At 33.6% G+C, this 27,365-nt stretch overlaps 1 protein-coding gene across 25 annotated transcripts in view; it reads right to left on the bottom strand.

Annotated features, from left to right (window-relative positions):
- The window catches only part of ADGRL3 (adhesion G protein-coupled receptor L3), an 829,014-nt gene that overhangs the window by 495,682 nt on the left and 305,967 nt on the right, over nucleotides 1-27,365 (bottom strand). For 24 of the 25 annotated variants that reach the window (XM_032400452.1, XM_032400458.1, XM_032400455.1 and 21 more), the window contains one exon: nucleotides 11,685-11,888. The exons of the other annotated variant lie outside the window; for it this stretch is intronic. In XM_032400452.1, coding sequence (XP_032256343.1) covers nucleotides 11,685-11,888 — 204 coding nt within the window. The remainder of the gene's footprint in view (nucleotides 1-11,684; nucleotides 11,889-27,365) is intronic. 25 annotated transcript variants of the gene reach the window in all.

The following is a 27,365-nucleotide window of genomic DNA, read 5'->3' as shown; positions in this document are numbered from 1 at the left end:
TCTGTAGGTGATACCTAAATCTGTTGCTAAAGATCTAAACTACTTTAATTCCCATTATTCAAAAAATTCCTACAGAACGGGCTCATGAACACCTAGAAATTTATCCTATTGAAAACTAAAATCATTACCTTCCTCAGGAACCAGTATTCCTCGCCAACTATTCAAGTCAAAGTACAGATAAGGAATATAAGCATAGGTTGAACTCACAGTCATAAAATATTTTTAAAACCACATATAATGATTTCAAAGCCTTTTATTTAATATACTCCATTTTTAAAGAAATAATGAAAGTGCTTTTAGTTTCTCAATTTTAAAGTCTATGGTCACAATGTCTCAAATATTGTGCCCCAAGTATAAATTAAAAGTGTAATTTTGCACATTTCAAAGTAGTTAATGCACGCATTTATATTCAACTTGCATTAGATCCATTTTTAAATGGAAAAATGCACTTGTCTTCAGGGTTGTAGTCCTATGAATAGACTCAAGAAGTAAAAAGCTTCATGTTTTTTTTCCATAATGTCAAAGAATTTTAGATTTGGATTTTCCCTGGTAGTTTACATAGAGGTTATTATTCTTTGATATAAATTCTCACACAACAGAACATATCTCCAAAATCTCATTAATTTATTTACTCATTCAACAAACATGAGTACCTTTCACAGAGCATTCCCAATTTTGGGTGCTTAGAATATAAAGATGAAAGACACAGTGTCTGTTATTAAACGGAGTCAAAGGAAGAAAACAGATGAGTCAAGAGACAAGGTATGGTAGTGTTGTCATACCTTAGCCTCCGGGGATCAAGGAAGGCTTCCCAGGGGAAGTGACACCAGACGATATAGAACAGATTAAAAGAGAGAAGAGAAAAATAGACTCACTGACACATTACCTACTGATGCTGTAACATTTTTTTAAGTAAATGATACAGATGAACTCATTTAACACAATAACTCTATGGTTATTATTCCTATTTGAAAGATAAGAGAAGTCAGACATCTAGCAAGTAATGGAGTCCAGACTGAACGCCAGACATTCTGGCCCAAGAAACTATCCTCTTTATCACTAAGTTACACTGCCTCTTGCCCCAAATGCCAAAAACTAAAATATGACTGGGAGTTAGAAAAGCCAAAAAGGGAGAGAAGGGCATGGCAATGACAGAACCCAAAGCCACAGAGTTAGACAGAGCACGGGTATAAGGAGCAACCAGAGATGAAGCCGTGAAATTAGGAAGGACCCAGGAAATGAGATTACTAAAGCTCTTACCAAAATACCTATGATGTCCCTTGTCATGTGGTCGCATAATTCAAAGTCTATATCACAATCTTGTACGAGGAAAACAAGGAAATACCTTATGTAGCATGAAAAACAAAAGCCAAAACAAGCTTTGACATTTTCGATTAATAATAACTTTCTTTAGAGTTACGATAACATCTTATAAACATTTTATATTCTCTGAACTACAGCACAACACAAATAAAGATTTTAACAGTGTATATATAATCTAAAGTAGAGTTCTATCCATGGGTTACCTAACTGTTTCTACTTTGTTTAAATTTCACACATGTAATTATTATCTGCAAGCCTTGGATATGCACTTGTGTATATGTGTATGTCAACTAAAACTGGGAGAGATGCAAAAATAGGTATCACACAAGTAGCTCTTCAACAATACTATGTTGTAGCAGACATTTAAGATGGTAAACAGATTTGTGTAATAGGAGAAATAAAATACAAGTAAGAAATAAACCAGCAAAACACATATTTTCATATGCTGTTCAAATAATTCTGCTAGACAATCTTCCAATTATAAATAATCAAATTATTTTTCATTTGCTATAAGTAATTACATTATTTAATATGGGCAAAACCAAATTTATAAATATCAGATGAACATTCTTTTTTCCGGATGTGAAACTGTGGGATTAAATTACTTTTACAACATCAACAGTTTCAAAGAAAATTGAGAAGTCAATCTTTTTGAATTCCTAAGATTTTTAAAAAGTAAAAGCTTTTTAACACTTTTTAACACAGAAATGAAGGTAGATATAAATATTTTTTGTCTAAGAAAATGCATTGGAAATAATTTTTTTTTTTCACATTTTAAGCCTAGTTTTGATCAACATGTCATTAATGACAAATATTTTTGCCACAGTATAATTCTTAAATTCTAAAAAGATTTAAGTATTTAGACAAGTAAAATGATTAAGTATTTAGTTAGGGGAAACTTTGGAGCATGCTCCCATCCTCCTTTTTTTTGGCTATACACTATGTACAAGTATATTTAAATTCATTCAATTAAAAGTCATTACAATATATAATATTTAATTTAATTATTAATTTACAAATCTGATCCAAAAAGATTTCATTTTTTTATTAATCTCCAGCAGTATTACATTCCAGAAATAAAAATTTTTTAATTTGTACTACATACTTTTAATATGTGTTCACTCCAGCACTGCTTTAGCCTGTTGTATTTATAATTAACTAATGATCAAAAAGGAACAGGGAAATGCAATCCCCGAATAGGAGAAAATCACTAAACTTAGTCATACTTTCTTAATTCCATCATATAAACTCATAAAACTCATCCCCTATTATTTGCTCTATTTATACATAGGGCATTTAAGAAAGATCAAGGCATCAATAATTTATCACTGAGAATCAAAAACACTTTCATTTTCTCATCCATTTAGCTCCTGCTCTGTCATCATTATGTATGAACTTTCCATGGATTAGCATTACTAGAGGCTGCCAGAGGGGCAAAGCATAAAAAAATTTTGGGACTTCCCTTTAATTTACCAATTGTGTTAACCCATGATTTGATCACCTTCAACAGCTTATAATTTTCCCTTCCCTAAATGTAGGTGTATCCCCAGGATCTCTCATTGCCTATTATCTTCTCTGCTTTGGGTAATCTCATAACCCCCCACGGCCTTAATTATCACCTTTATGTTGAAAACTCCTAACTTTATTACTAGCAATAACTTTTCCCTTGATATTTAGATTCATATCCCAGAGTTTGCCTGACCTTTATGCCTCTAACCCAGTATTTCAAAGACCAAACTCACCATTTTTTTTTTCCCCTGAAAACCAAAGCTTCCTCTTGACATCCTAATTCTGTGAATGGTCCCAACCCAGTCACCGAGGCATCTTTGATTCCCTCATACTCACTTCCTACATCCAATTAACCAGTAACCAAGCACTGCAGATTCAGTCTCTGTGCATCTCTCACACTGTTCCTCTTCTTTCCATCCCCATTGCTATCTCCCCAGTTCAGACACTCATTACCTTCTGCCCTAGAGCAACAACCTAACTGATCTTCCACTTTCAAGTCCCTCTCTACCCTAAAGTTTCCCACATAATCCTGACAGTTTCTAAGCTGCAAATCTGATCAAGATCTTTTGAAGAATTTTAGCTGCAGACAAAATTATGCACAAAGTCTCACCTGGACATTTAAGACCCCCTACAAGATGGTTACAAACTACCCCTCAAACTTCCTGCCCCACTACTTCTTTCCTCATGTCCATATTGCTGGTTAAGCTAGACTCTTCACTATTTGATGAAAATGACAGAATTTTCTCCAACTAAAATTTTGTTCACATAATTCAATACTTTGGAGCACGATCCCATCCTCCAGCACCTCCCACCTATGCTTGCAAAGGATCCTAGGGATTTTCAAGAGTTAGTTAAAATACATTATTGAAGACTGCTCCCTTCCTCTCTTCTCTCCTATCCCCATGCCACACCAGGAATGCCATCTCCTCCTTCTTTAAAATTCTATACCACTTGTGTGACACCACATTTCACCAAATCATAGTCAAATGCATACTAGTATACTTATTCTCTCTGTCTCCGGCAAGAGACTACAAATCCTGGAGGAAAGGAACTGCCTTACAGAGGGTTCTATGTACATTACAGGCACAAAGTGTGAATTACATTGAGTTATTTTCTCTTCTAAACATTTATGTTTAGTTCCCCAAGCTATCAACCCATAATGTGCCCAAAATATAAAGACAGTATTTTAGAACATTACTTTGTCTCTTCCTCAACCCAAACAGATATATGAACAAGTATTAAATAAATTCACTGAAAATTCTCCATGGATCTTCCATTACATATCTCTGGGATAATTACTACAAAACAAAGAGCCAATTAAAAAAGGGTTAGGGCTGAGGCACCTGGGTGGCTCAGTCATTAAGCGTCTGCCTTTGGCTCAGGTCATGATCCCGGGGTCCTGGGATGTAGCCCCGCACAGGGCTTCCTGCTCTGCGGGAAGCCTGCTTCTCCCTCTCCCACTCCCCCTGCTTGTGCTCCCTCTCTCGCTGTGTCTCTCTTTGTCAAATAAATAAAACCTTTTTTTTAAAAAAAGGGTTAGGGGTAAATAGTGGTAGGTAACACTTAACTGGTCTCAAGGACTATATGCTTAATCATATTTAATATATTTATATATGATATTTAATCATTACAACAATATACGTACTTTTATTATCACACTATACAGAAGAGATAATTTTTTTTTAAACATAAGTCCTTGAACTTGGTTAAAACTGCTAATAAAAAGTAAAACTGGGAATGAACCTAAATCTTTCTGATCCCAAAGCTCAGGTAATAATGGTAATTCCATACTACTACTCTATCATTAAAAGCAAAATGGTGAAAAATTAAAGATATGTCCAATAATCGAGAAAAAGAAATTGCTTCTCAGGAAGTAATCATAGTGAGGGAAAAGTCATCAACTTAATTAACCATATATATAAAAGAGAGAAAGAATAGAGTGCCTGGCCAAGTTTCTATATTTCTGGACTGGAGACTATATGAAGAATGCAGAATCTAAAAACATAGGCATAAGCCAATCTATGAAGGTATAAAGTTTTATACACAGCACTTGTCCTGCCCTTCCCTTTCATCTTAACTTAGGGTTAAGGCTTCTATAAATACAATGGAAGTTTCCTCTGTATCTGGGATACACTGCAGATCTCTTTTGCCACATACATTGTTTGAGTTGAAAGGAAACAGAAGAAAAAGGAAGGGATTTACTGGTAATTGACTATTCTGAGAAGTATCTGTCATTGGTAGTGTCAAATATGCTCCTTTGGGACATATATACAATTATTAACACGTGGCAGATACTCAATGAGTTAATGAAACAACTTGCAACACATTCCTAATTAAGTCAAAGGAACATTTTTTTTTTTTTGCCTAAATGTCAGAGTTTAGCTTCTATTTCCCATTATTCATATTGTTCGTAATAAGAAAAATATTATGGTGAAAAATATAATTTCCATAAGCATTTTGAGAAGCTACTCATATACTTCTCAGATGGAAAGGGAAAATAATTTACAGTTTATGCCAAAAGAAACAAAAGAATTTATCATATTTTCCTTTAAATTCTTGAAGGCCAAACTCACTGACACATTTATTTTCAATTAGATTCATCGTTCTGGTATTTATACCATTTGAGAAAGAAACAAGCTCCTAAAGAAACGCTTTGAAATCATGTTTAGGGCTGCGAGGTTTATTATTATTTTTTTAACCTCTGTGTTTTACCTATTTCCATAGAGGTCTATTATCCTTCTTTCCACATAAAACTATAATATGGCCCTAAATGTATATAAGAATTCTAAAGAGTGATGAGCAAATAATGTGTTTTGCATAATAATTAGACCTGACATTTTGTCTCTAGTAGAAAACTTCACTGAAAGACAAATAAAAGTGAACAGGGTCTATTATCTGCAATAATACTATAGTAATATAAAACAAGAAGCTAACACAGCACTTTGAAGGCCATATTACATTGTTCTCTTGCAGAAACAATTACATCCAGAAGGCTGAGCTTGTAAAACAGAGGGTTTTCCGTTGCAATTCCAGCAATATTAATCTCTGTGCTTCTGTGACAAGTTCCTTCAACCCCATATCTCCCTATGAACTTCTAGACGTCAGACTGTAATGTAGTAACAAAATTAGAATGAGCTTTTCCAGAAATTTGGGAGTAGGGGAGTAAGAATATGAGAACATCCCAGAAGGATAACTTATCAAAGTCAATATAAGTAACACTAATAAAAACATAGTAAGAGTAACATGGTCTCAGATTTTCCAATGATCATCAGTGATAGCAAAGGCAAATACAAAAACCAGACAGAGGTGAAGAGAAATTGTTTACCACATGCCCATGCTTAACTTCCAGGACATTCTAGGTGAGAATCAAGAGAAGGATAGGAATTGTTCTGTCAAGACGAGGCTTGGGATGGGTGGAATACGAAGGAAAATCAATATAATTCAACCCTACATCGAATTTTTAGCTAAGCTGAAGAGGACTCAGGTGGCATAGGACATTCCAACCAGCAAAGATAATATCATTTGCAAAGATATAGAGAGAAAGGAGCATGGTTTGTCTGGTAAGCTGACAGAACTTCCACAAGGCTGAAGAATAAGACATGTGTGGAAATGTAGTCTGAGATAAGAGAAAATGTGTTGCCTATTAATCTTATTTACTAGGTGTATATGTTCTGGCCCATAGGTTTTAAAGCATCCCACATTTACCACTCCCTGTTCCTCATTTATTCCAGTGGCCACTAATTTGCCCTATCATGTTGGTGAGTTCATGGTATATAAAAGAATTGACTCCATACCCAAATCATTTTGTTAAACAAGTAACCCAACAAGGGAGTTTTTGCCACCCTTTCTCTGCCTCTATCAGTTTGTTATAACACCGTTACATGTACAATTAGGTGAGCTCTTACTATAGTCTTGTATTTTTTACTTTAAAAATGCTTATTTTTTTTAGTGCAGCTGTGATTTTCTAGACTCTTAACCACTGAGAATATTAGACATTTCTTTAAGAAATAGCATCACTTTACAATGTCATCAAAGGATAGGCTATTCTAATAATCAGGTTTAATTAGGCAAGAGTATAAATCAAGACTCATTTTTGAGGTACTCTCAAAAGACACGTGGGGATTATCTTTTGTTATTCTTTTATTAAACTGTGTGTCATGTTACACTGTTAACGAGTACAAATACGAGCAGATTAGTCTCCTGTATTCTTCCAAATTTTGACATGGAACATTGTATTAAGAACTGAATGAATGTCAAATATATCTGGGCCTGTAGATCAACTGCCCTAACTTTCCAACCTGTTTCCCTGCCATAGTACTGAGAAGTCCGTATTGTGAATGCACATATATAATAAGCATTCTGTCAGCTGGGAACACAGGAGAGCTCAAAATCAGATCTAATCTTGGCTCCACTCTAGCCCTGCTAGGTATTACTGGGAAGTAGAAGGAAGGACTGAATAAAAATCCTAGCAGATGCTCTTTTGTTACAGAGTATCTTATCATACCTAAGCCAAACAGAATGCCTCACAAAGAACGGTAATAACATTTTTTTTTCTTTTTGATGAGAATAACTTATGATCAACAAATAGCATTTTTAGTTATCTTTTTTCAGATTTGTGTATTGTATTTAAGTTAGGAGTTCTTAATTTGGGGGCAAAAAAGTTAGGTTTCTATTCAAACAAATGTGTTGAAGAAGTTACTTGTACATGTTTGGATAATAACACCATCATTCCATACCAACATTCTCTGTTTTATCTTGTCATTATTATCTCAGTAAGTGGTACAATCATTCATCATGCTATCTTTTAAGCTAGAAGCCTGACTGTCCTCTGAGTTTTCTTTTGGCCTAGTCCATATTCCATGAATCTCTAACTCCTGTCAATTGATCCTCATTATCACTAATGCCGCTCACTCCTTGAGTCAGGACTAGCATCATTTCTTACTTGAATCAATAGAATAACCTTCCTATCTCAAGTTTCGAAGTCTCCAGTTCATTGTTCAAATGCAGGCAGCAGGTCTTTGCTTAATGCCTGTAAGATTAATTTAATTGTTCCCTCACTGCCATCAGCAAAATCCTCAACTCTGCATAATGTTGTATCATGCCAATCTGATCAGACCTTTAGCCACTTCTCCATATAATTTCTGCTCCTACATTTAGAACTCCCTCTTGAGCATGCACAGACCAAATATTGTGTTTATTACCATTTTATAAACAAGGTTCTTGGCCTCTTTGGTTATAGGGGAGAGGTATCCTCTAGCAAGCATATGCCACACTGTACTCTCTTATTGTGTCCCAATACTCACTGAGAGAACAAAGTTTGAGTTTCCTGTTTGTGTCTTCCTAGCACTTAGTCCAGTATCCAGCAGGCATTTATACTCAACCCAATGTCATTGAAAAAATAAATAAGGGCAAGAATGAATGATGGAACATCCAGTATTTTATAATTCAGATTAACTTTAAAGGTTGACTTTTGTTTAAAATAACAAAAACAATCAAATGGAGTTTTCTACTTGCTTATAATTATCATAAACGCATTCCCATTTATAAACATAAAAACCCAAGAGTGGGGAAATGAGAAAAAAAAAAAAAGGTGATGGTAGAGTTCAATGTGATTCTCCAAAAGTACTGACAGAATACACAAGTCCCTTGTAAAAGCATTTTGGCTCTTGCAAAGGTAAGCTTTAAAATGAGCACAGGGTAGAGTTTTTATGACTTATCAAGATTGAAATGCTTTCGCTGTATTCTGAGAGAACACTCCTATGAACCCTGAACGCTACATGTGTGGCTTGCAGGATGGTTATTTGTAGATCATCTCAATGAACTTCTTATGCATCTGCAGGACAATCACAATTAAAGCAAGGAAAATCCTGATAAAAAACACATTTAAATTCCTTTGGCTTCAAGGAAAAGTCTTGATATCTAGTCATTAACTGGGCAATCTGCCCTCAGACTTCCTTCTGCCTTAATATGTAAAGCGAAACATGTCTTCTGAGAACAAGAAAGTCATTGAGATTTTAAACTCTTTATGATTTGCTGCTCTACTGTGAAGTCCTAATTCCTATGAATCCAAACACTCATTAACTCTTAAGAACCGTTATTAGCTATCCTGAGTGAAATGAATATAAAATTTTAAAAAGGACAAAGTTTAATTTCAAACCAATACAAGGATTTTTTTTTAATGTTGTTAGGGTTGCTTTCGTTGGGTTTCTACTTGCTTGTTTGGCCATCTATAGGACAAATACAGAGGTTAACATTTTTAAAAGGAGTATCAATTTGATTTTTCAATTAAAAATTACATTAATATCAGTCTTTATAATTTATATTGATTTCTGAGTTTTCTGTATCTTAGAGCATCTTGCTTCTGTAACAGATAGTTGTTTTTATTTTGAGAAAGGTAGAGGCAGGAAGAAAGGGAGGGAGCCAGAGTTTACGGACCTTTTCTTGCTTGCATTCTTCCCTGTCTTTTCAATTTGAAGAGCTCAAAGTAATGTGGTATTTCTTCTTTCACTTTCATTTTTAATACGTGTCCAAGCATTCTAGCTATATGTATTATCTTCCAAATCAGGAAAGATGATGCCCCTGTAATATTTACTGATTTTTTTCTTTATTTTTTCTTTAAGGGGGAACTAGAAGATGACCTTCAGATGCTCTTTACGTCACTGATAAAGTTACTTTTGCACAAAAGCAACTTTCAAAAAATATTGTCTCATTATAACAGATTAACATGATTCTGTAGGCTCCTTTTAAAATCACATGATGTTTACCTCAGTCTTCATTTATGAGATCACATGAAGTTTGTCTTATACCTATGCTTTCTTTTCTGTCTAAAGCAAAAATATAATGAAATTTTCCTATTCGTAAGTTGAGAGAAAAGCATGATTTAAAACCCATTACTACACTGAAACCTGTCACATACATGACAAAAAGTAAAAGCAAGTAACATAGAAAAATCTTATTAAACCATAAATTTTGGGTAACATTTAAATTCAGCCAACTTCTTAGTAAAATTTTATAGGAAAAACTATTCTAATCGACTGATATTCTGATTTTTTTTTTCCTCAAAACTGAATGGCTAGCAGGTGTGTGTGTGTGTATGTTAATGTTAGTTGCTGGCTTGAACATTTATAACATTTACTTACTCAAAAATTAAACTTCATTTTTGGATTTCTTCTTCAGGAGTACTAGAAACTGTGATGAATGTACATGCATTGGAGTAAATTAAATAACATTAATTTTATATTATTATTTTACAATATAAATCAAAAGCCAACATCATGAGGGAAACTTTGTTGAAGCACATTCTCTGAAAAATATGACTGCATCCAATTTAGACAATTTCAGGTTTGAAATGGTAATACAAAACAGAAAGCAGAAAAAAAAAGTTCTTAAAGAATGTTTACTATACATTTTCCTTGAATTTGTTGAGCACAGTAGAGTCAATTTTACACACTTCTGTGGAAGCATATGCACTCCCCCATCATTAATCATGAATACCAAGGGAGAAATGCTAATCTGAATGGGAGGATTCTAGGCCATTGATTGAACTATGAGTGGACAGTGTCCATTGAATGGACAGAGCCACCATGAGTGCCAAGTGACTCACACTTACTCTTTCTACGTGGCTGCAGCAATTGAAGAGGTAGGTTTAACTCTCACATGTCAGAATTGAAAAATCCATCTCAGATGGAATTATGATACATTTCTCTTGGTCCCTGAACTAAAAACCAAGTATTCCAAGTTATTTTACCAGAGAATATGGTTATGGGGTTAAGAAGATAAGCTCAGTGGTATTTCATGTTCCTTTGACGGTATTTCTTGTATGAATATCCCCTTGAAGAAATTATGGGGTAGGAGAGGTGACAGAATTTTAGGAAAAGACTTGATAATTATGGTTCCCCCAACCAAATACTTCCCAGCCTTTTTCATGTAGCATACAAAGGAAACTATTAATATAATATATAATATATATGAAATATATGCATATTGCATTCATATAAATTTATTAATTTAATTATAAATGAATAAACATTAACATAACATATATCACAAAAATGAATATATATTACATATATAAAATACATATTAAATCTATAAAGAAAATATATATTACATATCCTATTATATTTATTATATTATATTCCCTGGAGGAAATAAGAGGGATAGGAGTGCCTGTATGGAGTTTAGTGAGAAAAATTACATTGCCTAAGTATTACATAAAGTATTGGGGAAAAGAATAGTATTAAACTTTGTGCAAATATTATATTTCTCACTAGGGCTTCAAGAGATGGATGTCATTCACTGCACTTACCAGATGCAAAGACAGTATTATAAAGTACTTCCAACATTTTCATAAGAAAATTAGGTTGCTTTATAACCATCACTTTCCTATCGGATTTTATGCTTTAAATGACTATATGCATAATTCCCAACCAAGATGTTTTCATCATACTCTCCTCAAAATCTTGGTAGTTTCCACTGATGAGAATTTTTGTTTTCAAACATGCAGATGATCAGAAATATTAAAACTTGCTTTTACAACCGTCACATTTTACAATAGTTGAAATGGTCACTAAGAGTAATTTTAAATTTCCTGTGATAACACAGAGATATTTCAAGCCCATTCAGAAATTTAAAGTAAAACATTCTGACATAATGAGGAGGCTCTAATGTAGAACAAGCATGCAGTGTTAAACGACTGGCTAGGAGACCACTAAGTGCAAACATCAGCCACAGTGAGTGGATGCTGACAGTAAATAAATGAGAAGACACATTTGGGGCACTGCCTGGGGCTGAGCCTTCCAGGAGTCCCTGCCCAGCCACCCCCAAGCCCCCCTCCGCACCACTGGCCGCACCTTGGGCTGCACTCTGGGCTCCTTGGGCACCTGGACCACGACCTCCTCTGGTAGCTCCACGGGGCCCTTGTCCACGATGAGTAGTGGCACGCTCTGCTGCTGGTTGCTGAAGGAGATGTCTGGGTGGTAGAGCGCCTCCTGGGCTGCGCTCAGCATGTCGCAGTGGGGCAGCAAGGGCTGGATGTCGCTCACTGTGCTTGCCACCTGCGGGGACCGCAGGGCGCACCATCAGACTCCGCTCAGCTCAGGCCCGCTGCAGAGGAGCCCAGCTAGAGGCTATTCCCAAGGCTGCACTCTGCTGCAGGCCATAGTCCCTGGACTCCAGCCACCCCAGGACCCACTCAGATAACCCTGGAGCTGAGGAGAACACATCCCCCGGTCCCTAGTGTGGTATGGACTGTGTATTTCTGTCCTAGCTAAACACTACCTTAAGTAAGTCAAACACCTCAGCCTAATCCCTAGCAATAATTGGAAAATTAGACATAATTATTGAAAGCAGAGAAAGCTACTTGAAAAAAATAAATTTTTTTTATTTTATAGATTCATGGCATTCTGCTGTAAAATTATAGCCATTAATATCTATAAGTATAAATAAAAATGTTACTGAACTAAGTATTTACACACAAAAAGCTTGATAAGGTAATGCGTGCCGAAAGTTTCAGAGAGATGTTTATTTATTTATTTATTTTATTAGTTTTGTTTTGTTTGTTATGTTGTTACATTTACACGGATTGTTTTATATTTATATGTTTCAGGTCATTTAACATCTTTTGAAAGATACTGTATTAAGATCTGTGATGAACATTAAGGTGAAAAGGATATACATACATTTTTGCCATTTAAATACACAGTGATTTTACTGACAAATGATACATATTACATAAATGAATAAATATGGAAGACCAAGACAATAATGAAAAAATAAAATTGTACACATATGATTTTTTTAATAATTCACAAAACAGTCATACATAATATGCTATGAAAAACAGAGTTATTTAAGTACAGGTTTTTTTTTTTTTTCCTGGTGAATTGATACCCAAGATACACATTTTTCTACACTAATTGCAACTAGTGTGATAAATAGGAATGATAATGAAAATGTTCCTACTAACAGAAAGGAAAAGACCTTACAAAGAAAAAGATTTTGCTTTATACAATTGTTTTTAACATACTACAACATGCATATTTAAAAACACATTAAAAATGCTATCTGACTACCATTCAAAAGTCAGAAGAGAAACTAGGATGAATTTCTTATTGAATTATAAGGCAAGAGAATTTTATGAGCATCTTTCTAACACTAAGTTTATACAGTGGTGCTATTATTCCTTGACACATAAAATTTGCAGATTAAAAATGAAATACATGTTCTCTCCCAAATCACAAGAAACTAATAACCCTTATAGAAACAAAAATATTAAGAAATTTGCCAAACAATCCATCTCAATTTAATAAAAAAAAAGTTTTAGAATATAACTAGCCAGTCTACAACATAACTAAGTTTAGCATTGCTCTGAAACATCATTTTTATTTATACTCATTATAATGGGTGAATATTAAAATAACTGGGCAAAAGGTAATCTCAATGTAATTTTGATAGATCATGTAAATGAAAAAGGTATCAAAGAAGGACACAAGTTTTAAGACCAAAAAAGTTGTGAAAAACAAAATCTCTAAATAATTATCTCCTTTAATGTTTAATTCTAATGATTTTTTTTCTGAACTTTTGACTTCTAAAATATCCCTCTCCTCATTGCCCAAAATGTGACTAATTTTTTTTTTAAAGATTTTATTTATTTATTTGACAGAGAGAGACACAGCAAGAGAGGGAACGCAAGCAGAGGGAGTGGGAGAGGGAGAAGCAGGCTTCCCGCAGAGCAGGGAGCCCGATGCGGGGCTCAATCCCAAGACCCTGGGATCATGACCTGCGCCAAAGGCAGACGCTTAACGACTGAGCCACCCAGGCGCCCCATGTGACTAATTTTTAATTATTTTTTTACATGAATACATACAGGCATGTTTCCCCTAACATCTTTATAAACTATACTATGGCAGGAAATTAACAAAATATGATAAAGCTGTACTTTCCTATAAGCTTCAGTTATAATAGAGTTGAAAGATTTCACCCTCAGCCAAGTTAATGTCTGAGGACATTTGGAATGATGGAGCATGCACTTATTTGTTCACTCAACAAATATTTATTGAGTTCACATTATGTGCTAGGTCTTTTTCTTGGTGCTGGAGATTTTGGTGAGCAAAACAGACCACGTGCCTACTTGAATGAATACACTAACAGATAAAAATGTTCTATAAATATAAGTAATCTACAGAAAGTTTAAAATAGGGTAATATGTAAAGGATACTCTGTTTCAGGTTTTATGGAAGACATCTGTGGGAGTAAAAATTTAAACTAAGATCTCAATGAGATTGGAAGTTGCTAGTCATAAAAAAAAAAAAAAAAAAAAAAAATCAGGAGTAAAGAGCATTCCAGGCTGCTGCAATTCCTCAGGTTGGAGCCACCTTGGTCTATTCAAGAAATAGCACAATGGCCAATGAATCTATATGTAGTGGGCTGGGAGAAGAATGGTCTGGAATGAGATCAAAGAGGTAAGCAACAGCCAGATCTGAGCTCACACTGAAGGAAGTTACTGGGAAGGAAGAATAGGGCAGGATAGGGAAAAAGACTTGGGAATAGAGACCTCTCCTAAAGTAGAGAGTATTTCAGGAAAGGTCAATTTCTAGAGTAGAGAAAGACAAATGATTTAAAACACATACAAGGTAGAATCACCATCAGCAGCAAAGTATAACACTTTCTGTATTAAAGGAAAGAAACTATGCTTAAATAAGAAATAAGAATAAACTCAATAGAAAGCAAAATCTAGGGACCTAGAAGGAATAGGTTTGGGTTAGAGAATAAAATGATTTCATGGAGCAAGACTGAGGAATACAAAATATCAGAAAGTTTAGTAGACTTTGTTAAGTTGAAGGAAATGAGACTCTGATTTGTCTTATGGAGTATCTTCTACGTCTACAGATCGGAGTCCCCTTCAGCTTCACCATCTCTCTAAAAGGAATCCAGTGTCATCAATCCATGCCACCAGCAGTGGATTGGCTATTACACTGCCCACATGGACAACAGCTATCAGAACAGACCCCAAATCTGGACTTCTGTTTGAAAAATATTGTATATGTTATACTTAAAATACTGTATGACTTCAGGAGAAATATTTTTTTGGGTTATAAATATAAATCTAATTTGTCTTCCTGAAGCTATTATAAAAATAAGTCTTCAAGATAAACATCACAGTTTTAAGTCTGGTATTCCATTAGAAGCACAGAATCTGAGGTCTGGAAAGAATCATGCAATTCACATGCTAGTTAATAACCCCTAGAGCATGCCTGCTAAAAAACTTTGAAAACTAAAGTTTCATGTGAAGAGGCAGCGATCAGAAGCTCAGTCTGTCCTTGAGGCACCCAATTCTATCTGAAGCAATACTTCTCCCTCATGTGAAGAAAGCTAATATCTATACCTTGGCATTCTCCAAACACTTGTCTAAATTCTATATAAATGGGCTGTGTAAAATACATGAAGCTGTTCCCAGAAGGTACTTATCTTCAAGTGTATTTGAGGAGAGCCTTCACATCCTAAATGCCTCTTCTCTTCTCCAGATTAATAAGGGGAAAGATAATTTAGAAGTACATACACACCTCCCTCCCACCTTACTCTTCTCCGGTCTCCATTTGAGATCACATTTTCAAACTCTGTTGTATGGACTGTAAGATGTCTCAAAGGTAACTTTAGTTTTGGGGCAGGAGGTAATGATAAGGTCAGCATATCTTGTTCTTTCTTTCTAACCTTCTTCAGAAAGGGTGACACTTCATCTTATTTCCTTTAAGAATTACATATCTGATTAAGACTTTATATTTTTAAAAAAGAGAGATTCACTAATAGTTTACAAGTTCAAATTGCTTTCGTCATAAATACTATTTAATACTCATCATAAGTAATATGAGTCATTGCCATACCCAAATTGTCTATATAATCACTTCATACTCAGATTTTCACATGTAAACACTTTGATTCTGCTTTCCTAGTGGGAAGCATGAAATATGAAAATTAATATCTCACAATCTGCTGAAATGATCAAAATATTTCCTCATGTTTATGTTAGTCTCCAAACATCAAAAGCTATCAGAGCATCAAAGTTCCTGAATAATAGTTTGGGGTGAATTTAAGGCAAGAAGTAAGAAAAGGAAAAATAATGAGCACGTAAGATATAAAGTCTGTATGACGGCAGTACCAGAGTTTTCATCTTACCTGTGGAGCTTAAAATTGAAATAAATATTTAAAAAATCATATTTTAATGGCATATACTTTCTGAGGTCAAGATTTGTAAATAAAAGTATTAAATAAGCATTATTTCTAACCAATTTCAACTGTTTCTGTTTTCTTGTTCTCCTTTGATGAATAGCTATGTAATTCAGTCAATTATTCAGCTTCTTCCTCCAAATATCTACTGATCATAATAGTAAGCATGGGATCTAGACAAAACCATGGGCTGTAATGCTATTTATAAGGTAAGAGAAATGCCAACAAGAAAACACCACCAGAGAGTATTTATCAGAGTTACAAGTGATTTAAGTTTCATACCTAAGGATGTTTCTCACAAGTCATTTGTTTTGGTGTTTGGGAGCAATATTTTAACATATTTTTAAAATAAGTTGATAATTATGAGCCTTTATAGAGTTTGAAATGTACTATAATTACAATGATGACCCTAACCCAGTATTCAATTTTACCTTTCACTATTATTATCTCTAGGTTTACATAAACACAATACTGTTTTTTTTTCCCTTAAATGAAACTTTAAAAATTTTACTTGTTTTGTTTTGTAATATTCTAGTTCATTGTTCTATATGTTGTTTAGGTTGGTTTATTCATCATTTAAATCATAGGTCTATGAAATAAGGAAAATGCTCATAGGTCATTAAAATGCCTTTGGAAGAAGACTCCCCGAGATGTTTAAGAGATTTTTGAGTTTCTCTTCTATGAACTATTTGAAATGTCACTGCATCATTAGATTGACAGATCGGAGTCCCTGATCTGTCTATAAACATAGACAGAAATAAATCTATTTTTTATCTTAATATTACTGATATTACTACCTATGACTCACTGGATATGAGTATTCATTGAGCTATTGTGTGCAAAAGTGTTCAGCCAACTGTAAAGTGCAATGTAAATGCTAGAAATTATCCTGAAATACTTATAACATATGGTTAATTGATAAGGAATGTCTAGTCCCTCCCACTTCCGTGTAATATACATATATAAGGGGAGAAAGAGGTAGAGAGAAGGAGGGGTAAGGAAGTGGGGGGGAGGGATCAGCGAAGAAGAGAGGGAAAGAGAGAGAGGGAGAGACAGACAAGCACACTATTGCTTCTGCTTCTTTTCTTTGTCAATAAAGACATTTTTCCAATTCTGCTTCCTTATGCATACTGAAAGGCGCTACCTTTCCCCAACCACATTCACTTTGGCCATATAAGAAGATTACTTCTTTCCTGATTTCTCCCTAAGGTGTATGTGACAGCTGCATAATTTCTTTATCAGCTGGGTAGTAATCTCTAACAGTAGTCATAAAAGTTTCAATTCAAGCACGTGACAAGGAAGCCACCAGGTAGAAATTACAACATGGAAGCTCTAAAATCTGTCTCATTCTGGTTCTCAAAAGAAAATGGTTTTGTAGCGATAAATGACACACCTGTGTATGATGAAGCAACTTTCATAGCATACATGGATATTATCCAATTTAACTCAATACACGTCTTCTCTAGACCGAATTCCTTCATGAAGCATTGGTATGCCCTAAGCAATTTCCCTTCAAATTGGGTTCCTTTCTCTTCTTCTCTACAACATAGCTTGTTACAGCAAAATAAAACATACTATGGCTAAACCATCACCAAGAGACTGAACAATCAAGATATAAAAACTGTATGATATTCTGAGACTAGTGGAAGAGTCAAACATTGGTTATGAATAAAGCTAAAGGGGAACTTAATCCCTATTTGTTAAAAAATAAAAGAAACAGGACTTAAAGAATACTTTTTAATTGGCTTTCAAGTCTGGCATCTTTCATGTCCTAAAAATAGAGGGAAAAATTGTGGTTCATTCATTGTAATAGTTGCCTAGATTGTAATATTGTGATGTAAATATCTCAAACATTTGTTAAAATGAGTAAGCAGAGGGTAAAGTTTCTGCTGTTATAAATTTATTTTAAAAAAATTAGCTTCGGACAAGAAGACATTATTTTCACTCAAATTAAATAAAATGTATATTACATATCTTATTCATCAGAAGAATGATTACTAATAATTTTTCTTTTCTAACTAAAAATATCTGCTTTCTATGAACATAAAGTAAACAGATTTAAATTCATGGTAACAAAAATAAAATTCTAGAATTCATTATTTGGAAAATACTGATTTTTTTTTTTTTTTAAATTTCCTTCCATCTACTTCCCTGCTAAAGTATACTAAAATTTTAATGGTATGGAAGCTGTACTTTTAGAATGTTGTAAAGTAAATAATTTCTTTAAAAATCTTCATAACAATAGTAATGGGGCACTTTTCCTTAATCACAGCGCCAATTATACATGATATGTAGGGAAAACCAGTGAAAACCCTATATATTTTGATGGAAATCTATCTCGTTAGTTCTCTCTTAAGTTAATCATGACCAGCATCTCTGAAGATGGTTGAGAAGAATGAAAAGTTTTTATCTATTTTTTTTCTGGTAGTAAGTTGCCTCCTCAACACAAAATGAATGTCTAAATGCTGGTTGACAAGAAAGCAGATACATTAACAAGCTAACATGTTAAAATTATCTATTATATTATGTTGGTTGTGTGTACATAGACTGTGATTATTGGACACCTACTTTTAAAAACTGACATGGTGGTTTTTATCTGGGTGCAGAGGCATGACATCAAACCTGTCTCCTAACAATGGCCTGTAACCTATAAAACTTGTAGGCTATCACAGCTATTCCCACTACACTGAGCTATTGTGACTAATCTAAAAGGCTTCGTTTTAGGCAAATGTGCAGCATTCCCCAGAGGGACAGCATCATACTAGCCTGTTGCTTTGAATTTTATGTATTATCTGTCTTCATTATTAAATAATGTGCCCTTAAGGTTTGCATGGTTTCACCAACTTCTCTATCAAAAGGGCAAAGAAAGGATCATTGCTAAATAGTCGCCACCATTGTTGATTTGTAACAAGAGCTCCAGAAAAGAATAGTCCTGATCTAATTCAGGTCCTGTCTATGATTACTACTTTCATGGTATATCCAACAGCTTGGAGAGAAGCAGTAATGTGTGAAAGCCAACTGTTCATTCTTTTAATAAATACAGAGGGCTGTTTCTGTTTTTTGTTTTGGGAATTTTTTTTTTTTTTGTTATCTATATGATCTAATCATATCTGGATCTTTTTCCTCATGTTGCATCTAATGCAACAATAAAATTAATATTGTAAAGTCATCTGAGTGCAGGGGAGAAAAAAATGAATAAAATGCTATTTTGGTTTTGCATATTACTTTTATCTTTGCATTTAATCAAAATAATGATTTCTCTGATTTAGCTCAATATATTTATCCCTTTTAACTTAACATTAAACTAACAATACCAAAGTGAGAGTATATCTGTCACTCACTATTCAATTTCTTTAAGCCTTGGATGAATAGTGAAGACAGGAAATTTTATTGGGCTTATAGTCTAATTAAAAGCAACAGGCCTGCACTCTGAATAGCTTTTCAACACTCTTCAACATTTTTTTTAAATGCTGATCTAAGCTTAAGATGTTCATTAGTAACTCATTAAAGACTTAGTTACAGTCCAGTGGGTGAGTTCTGAATATAATGATAGAATGTATGTACAAATGTGTAGGCTCATAATTAGAGAAACTGTCACATTTGGGGATTAAGAACACACAATGCAGTCTTTGAAAAGCACTATAGAAAGTAAGTGACCCCAAGATGGTGTTGTATTTTAAATTTTGCTTACTATCCAGGTCATTTGTTTTTTTAGTTCTAATTCCAAAAGGTATGTTTTAATGACCACATTCTCTCAGGATTAAATGTGTGAGGCTTTGTGTTAGGGCCTTTCTATACATTATTTTATTTGATCCTCATACTATAACAAAGTAGGCCTAATTATCCCTTTAACAAATAAGGAAACTGTGAATCAAATTAGTTAAGGTCATGTATCTTGGAAGTAAAAGAATTGGAATTACACTCTACATTCTGAAATCTTTCACTTCATTCAATAGGGGCATGCAAATTAGGATTCTAAAAGCAGCTTAGATTGGATGATACTGTAAACTTCAGTTTCTGGGCTTCCTGTAAATATTACTTTCTAAATATGTTGACATCTTCCTCCATTCATGGTTCCTTAAAGCTATAAGAACTGTTCAGGGCGCCTGGGTGGCTCAGACATTAAGCGTCTGCCTTTGGCTCAGGTCATGATCCCAGGGTCCTGGGATAGAGCCCAGCATCAGGCTCCCTGCTCAGCGGGAAGTCTGCTTCTCCCTCTCCCACTCCCCCTGCTTGTGTTCCCTCTCTCACTGTCTCTCTCGGTCTGTCAAATAAATAAATAAAATCTTAAAAAAAAAAAAAAAGCTATAGGAACTGTTCAGTATCAACCTTTATAAATCATGTATTATCTTTATTTAGCGTTCTCCTAGTCTTTTCTTCTCAAATAGTAATATTTCAGATAAGCCCAGTGTGCTGAAATAGTGCAAAGTTGCTAGGATTCTTGCCATATAAAACCTCAGGTTTTCTTCTGTTTTTCATCTTTGCTTGTTCGTTTGTTTGTTTGTTTGTTTAAAGCAATGAGTGGATCCAGGGGGTGCCAGGCTGGCTTAGTCAGTAGAGCATCTGACTCTTGATCTTGGGGTTGAGTTCAAGTCCCACATTGGGTATAAGACTACTTTTAAAAAAAATAAAGCTTTCAAAAAATAATAAAGCTGTAATGTGTGTGAGTCCAAAGGTCACTATTATACAATATATAGATTTGATAGACAAAATGAATTATATAACTTTCTTGAGATGAAGTAAAAGGGGCAACCAGTAGTTTGAAGAACGTATTAAAGAAAACAAATCTATGGAAATAAAATGAAAGACTCAATATTTATAATATAATTTGAGTGAAGACACACAAAAATATATAAATAAGAGGATTTCCAAAATCTGCAAGGACAAGAATTTGGACTAGAACAAAAATAGAAATACTTTTGGCCATCAGGATTAAAGCTTAATGTTCTTTATAATGTTCTTAGGGAAGAGTAATTGGATACTACCAGAAGAATCCAATTAATTACCTTGATGTTTTGTATATAAGTAACTACTATACAATTCACATATCAGAGTGAAATCTCAGTAACTGTCAATTACTAGTTTTTGTCATAATAAAAACCTGATTTAATGACCTACTAGAAATTAAATATGTAAGTAAAAGGGGACGAGGCATGAGGCTAGATAAATGGCACAGGATTTCAAAGTGAATGTAAAGCAGATGAGATTTAAGTGGGTAAATCCAGGCAAAAACATTCTCTTAGAATATGCAGTTGAAAGAACTCTTAAATCTAAATATATTCTAACAATATTCTCTGGCCTTTTCTAATAAGAAATATTTCTATAAAGAACACTCAGAACTTCATTATAAAAAATTTTAATTATTAAGAAATGATTGAATATTTCTCCAGTAAGGTATACAAATGACCAAGGAGCACATGAAAAGAAGCTCAACATCATTATGCATTAAAAAATGCAAATCAAAACCACAATGAGATACTACCTCACCTTCACTAGGATGATAAAGTGAAAAAGGCGATAACAAGTGTGGGTGAGGATGTGGAGAAATGAGAAGCTTCACATTGCTGTTTGGAATGTGTAATTGTGAAATCACTCTGGGAAACAGTTTAGCAGTTCTTCAAAATGCTAAACATACAATTATGCGACTCAACAATTTCACTTCCATGTGTACACCCAAAAGAAGTAAAATCACATCCGTACAAAAACTTGTACATGAATTTTCACAACAGCATTAAGCAGAATAGCCAAAAAGTAGGAATAATCCAAATTTCTATCAACTGATAGATACAATGTATTAAGTTCAGACAAAGGAATATTATTTGGCAATAAAAAAGTACCAAGTACTATTACATGCTATAATGAGGATAAATTTTAAAAATTCTCTGTTAAGTTAAATAATCGAGCCATAAAAGATCAAAAATTGTATGATTCTATTGATACAAAAGGTCCAGAATAGGCAAATCCATAGGAATATAAAGTAGATTAGTGGTTTTCAGGGACTGGGGAAAGGGGAAACCAGGTGTGACCACCAGCGGGTATGGGGTTTCTTTTTGGAGGATTGATAATGTTCTAAAATTGATTATGTTGATAGTTGCCCAACTATGCATACACTCAAATCCCATAAACTATATACTTTAAATGAGTAATTTATTGGTATGTTAAATGTATCTCAATAAAGTCATAAAAAAATCCCTCCATTTATACATTTAAAAATATATATTAGTGCTTTAAATCCAGTTTTTTTTTAAAGCTACATGGTATCTTTTATAAATATCTTCCTTTATCACAAGAGGACTACACCTTTCAGACCCCTTTATAGGTATAGCTATGAGGCTGAGTTTTAGTTAATGGAAATGGCAGCAGAAGTAATGTGAATTACTTCCAAACATATCCATTGAATCTCCACAACACTCATTCTCCCCTCCTGCAGACTGGAGTGGCAATGACCCTCAAAATGACTTTGGAAGCTTCATGCCATATGTATAACTGTGAGAGCAAAAGAATGACATCCATCACTATTTCCCACCATACACAAACACCCTGATCAGAAACACCTACCTGCCTTGGAATGCTTGGTGAACAAGGAAGCGTTCTCTGGAAGCCAATATTAATTTAGGAATATACTGTGACTGCAGCCTACTTTATACTCTTTGATACATTGTTCAAAAATGGACACTAGGGTAGATAACACAAAGAGGTCTTCCTCCAGAATTTTTATAGTATGTAATTTGAAACACACACACACACACACACACAGTTGATTTGATCCCTACTTAACTACTTCTAGTCCTAGACATTTGATTTTCTGAGGTGTCATTATAATCACATTGCAACACAGACATATAAACTACAGTGCTATTTCATGGATCTCATTTTTATAGTTGATCAGTTTGCCTAATTTTGAGATTTTATCTTTAATTATTTTATTTGTATAATATATGTTTTATGATCAATTGGGGAAGTGCCTTCTTATTATTCCTTTCATTTATACTAGTTTTCTTATTTAATATTTAACATATATATTTAAAATAATTCTGTTGAGTTTCTACATAAGAAAGCTGATATGGGTACTCTGAATGCAGTTGTCTAAAAAATAATCTGGAAATATTGTCGATGTTGCTATACTCAGTCTTTTCACCCAGGAACACAGTATATTGCATGTCTTCTTTTATAACTCCCAGTAAAGTTTTAGACTTTTTTTCTCATAAGTTCTATATATTTCCTCCTATGATATCTACTAAATAACTCATACAATTCATTGCTGTTTTGACTCAAATCATTTTCGTATGTGTGAATCATATATCTGAACTCAAAATGTTCTTATTAATTCTGAGAAAGATTATCTTTCTTGAATTTTCTGAATATATCATTATACACTTGCAAATAATATCTTAATATTTGAATATTTATTCTTATTTATGTTTTGTTCATTATTGTAGTAGCCAAACCTTGCAGAATTGTTTTAAACAACTGTATTAATAGCAAGTAAGGTTGCATTGATAATTTATTAACACTCATTTAAGATAGTTATTGACTAACCTAAAAAGAAGTCTTTTTTTTTTTTTTTTACTTTCTATTTCTCAAGAGATTTTCTTCTAGAGGTACAAAGATAAAGTCAGAGTTTATATATAAGTGTGTTCCTTTATAGTGCTATTGGTAATGGCAATATATCAATGACCTTCTCTGTTGATCAGAGATCTATGGTTATATATGGTAATATATGGTTAGATAAACAACGGTTTCTTCATATGATATGATACTATAATTTTTAAAAAAATAGAGTACACAAATATCTACATTTTAAGGTTAAGTCAAAATGAAAGACAAATTTTATTTCTAACATTATTCCATTTTTAAAAAAATGTAATACACATACATGACTGCAAGAAAAATCTAATAAGCATTAATATTAATTATGTCATTGGGTCATGGGATTATTGGATTTTTGCTTTCTGATTTAAATTTGTATGAGGAGAGTTACTTTGAGAATAAAGTAGGTGATACTGGTAATGACAAAGGGATATATGAGATATATAGAGATGCTTGTACTTTACCAGTAAGCTATAACCTTGACTTCAGGACATCCAAATCACCACAAACTATGTGTAGATGAAATAAACACAGAAAGCTTATCAAATGTCATTGTGAGACCCTATTTTGTACAAAGACCTGTATCCATTACTTGTGTAAATACAGCCAGCATATTTTTCTGGCAAATCCCTAAGTAGTCTAGCTTATTTGATCAAATCCTTCATTTAAGATAGATTTTTTTGGATAGGAAGACAATTTTCTATATTTAAAGAAACTAATTCGGCTATGATGACAATATAAGGGAAATATAGAAATAAAGCAAAAATGTAATTATTGACAAAATGTAAGGTATTTGTTTTCAATTTATCAATTAAAAACTCAAAAAAAAGTAGAGAATGAATGAACCCTATTTTTCAACAGGTCTTATTCTGAACTGCCAAAACAGATTATAATACAATATATTGTTTCTTATTTACATAACAAATCAATGAGACTATTTCAACTATTGCATTTCAATTTTTTGAGTGGTCATTAAAGAACCATTTACAATCAGAATGGAGGAAGTAAATGCGTGAAAAATGTATTATGGCAGCTTATATGAAATTATACATGTGTGAACACTTATTCTTACACTGAAAATGAAAGTCAATAGCAATACAAAGAAGAGGAAAATAAATAATTAGATATTTATACATTATGCAATCCAATTGTTTTTTAACTCACTCTACATCAAGCGTACAACTACCGTATTGCAGTCCTAGTCCATTCCAAGGCCAAGAAATATAAAAAATAAGATATGATCCTAAAATAGTCAGACATAAAATCTGAAAATAAGAAAATGCTATTTTGCTCTCAAAGTATATACATATTACTCTAAAGTATCAGTACAATAAAATTCACCTATAACATATTTTGCAAGTGCAAAGGCAAGAGAAAGTTCTTTTCCAACTGCTAACCTGCATACCGACTGCGTAGGGAAGGTTTCTGAACATGTTCTCACAAAGGAAAAGCTATCAGCCATGCATATTTGTGGTTTATATTGTGATATTAGAGATTATAGTTAACTTACAAAATATATATTTTGAAATTCAGTACCAAGTGGGTAATGCAGATGGTGTTGGATGTGTTTGCAGTAGCCTCATACATCATGACCATGACAAAGATTTTTTTTTGTAAACATATTTGACCATAAACATAGTGATATTACTGGGAGTATTACAAATTATCTAGCCTGCAAACATTATAAACATTCCAAGGATGATTAATTTCTATAAATAACAAAGTTAAGCAGAGCTTAGAAGTCAAGCTTTTTCATAATCAATAAAACATAACTTCATAAAGAGAATTATATAGTAAGATGTTAGGTAGTGAAATGTATTTTTGTTTTCTCAAGCTTCACATTTTATTAGAAGTTAAAAAAATGTGTATTATTTAAATCACTGATACATTAAGTGGTATTATAACTGTAAAATTAGATTAATAATAAAATGCAAATTACACAAAAACATAGAGTACTAAATATATATGGATATAATCAGCAGTTTTGTTCCTGCTAATGGTTATTTATTATAATTAATTACTTGAACATAATAAAAAGCAGGTTAGCCTATAAAGTCCACAAATATATAAATACACATGCAACTTTAAAAAATAGACTTGCAGAAAAAAAAGTATGCATATGATGCTTATAGAAAAATTTTTTAAGACCCCATTTTTTATGCAGAAGTATAAAATATATTGTTCCCCTTTACCCACAGTAAGTTCCAATTATCCTGTTTTCTATCTCTTCAACTGTGACTCAGTTCGTAAGTACAATTTAATGAAGAGGAGATATAGTTAAAATATCTGAGCAACCCAACCACCTTCTCAACTCCCAACCCATTATGGCTTGGGTACCAGATCTCCTAGCCCATGTATCACACTGGACATTGGTATTCCTTTACTGCCAATCACAATGCGCCCAAGTGCCCAGGTTATTATTGGATTATTATTCTCCGATTGCCTTCTTTTCCCTTGCTCCCAACCACACCAATAGAACAAAAAAATCCTTTATCTTCATGCAACACTACATTAGTTAACAGCAAAAAACTGGCCATCTGCTTTAGTGGTTTCTTTTTACTTCTGCCAGGTTTCATTGCATTATAGATAAGGGTTTTATGGCTGCACAGGAAGGGGGCACAGTCATGGAAAACAGAAAAAGAGAAATACGGAGGTACACAGAGACATAAAATATGGACAGATAAACACAGAACCAGAGACATTTCCAAATTTAAAAATTGTGTATATATACATATACAGTGTGGATGTACTGATTAATTTTGTTTTCCTATATTAAACACTGGCCAGACTTTCTAGGACAATATGGAGATTATTCAACTAATGTAAACATTATTCAGAATTAATTCTTTAGCTTAGTTTTTTAATTTTACCCATGTGGAAATCATGAACAAAATGCATCCCTGACAATTATATACTACCAGTTATATACTACTACCACTGACAGTTATATACTATATTATTATATAGAGAGAATTATGCACTAAACCTTCATACATACTGGCTTGATAATAATTTTGAATAGAAACTAGTATCAAGAATTTACTGGAAAAACTTAAATGCTGAGGTTCAAGTAGAAAAAAATTCATTTCAATTCGCACAGTGAGAATCCAGGTAAGTAGGCATTTTCCCTATCTAATGCTCGGAATGTTAGCTCCATCTCAAGGTAATTAGGGATAGGCAAATAAAATATGAGGAAGATTTACCAAATGCCAAACACTATGTTAGAAACTATACATATATATTATTTTATCTACCTCTTCAAATAACTCTGCATGGAATAAATGTTCATTCTTGCAGATAAAAAGTAGGCTTACAAAATTTTAAGTTACTGTTGGATCCTTGAGGGAAGAATTAAAATCTTTTGTTTATTAGCATATCTTAGGCAGCTAGCAGGGTTTTCTGGCTCACACTGGGTGATAATGGATATTTGTTGACTAGTTTACCAAGTAACAGGGTTGCATAACTAGTAGGTGGCAGAGCTGAAATTTCATCTCAAGAAAGCCTCATCTGTCTGTGTCCAGAACATGGGAGAAGCAGGGGACCTGCATTTCTGTTTCACCTTCTCCCAAATGGCCAGAAGACTTGAGATGGGATTCTCTGCAGGGAAGAATGGCCTTGATAGTAATTGCTTATCTATGGGCAGAAAGACCAGAGTTCAAGAAGCCAGGTCCTTCATTTAAATCTCCTCTGGGTCTCTGTGTTACTTCAGTCAAGTTCTT

Source organism: Phoca vitulina, unplaced genomic scaffold (genome assembly GCF_004348235.1).
Source record: "Phoca vitulina isolate PV1807 unplaced genomic scaffold, GSC_HSeal_1.0 scaffold3, whole genome shotgun sequence".
NCBI classification, from domain to species: Eukaryota; Metazoa; Chordata; class Mammalia; order Carnivora; family Phocidae; genus Phoca; species Phoca vitulina.
Note: the sequence above shows the minus strand (reverse complement) of the source record. Positions and strands in the feature narration are given on the sequence as shown.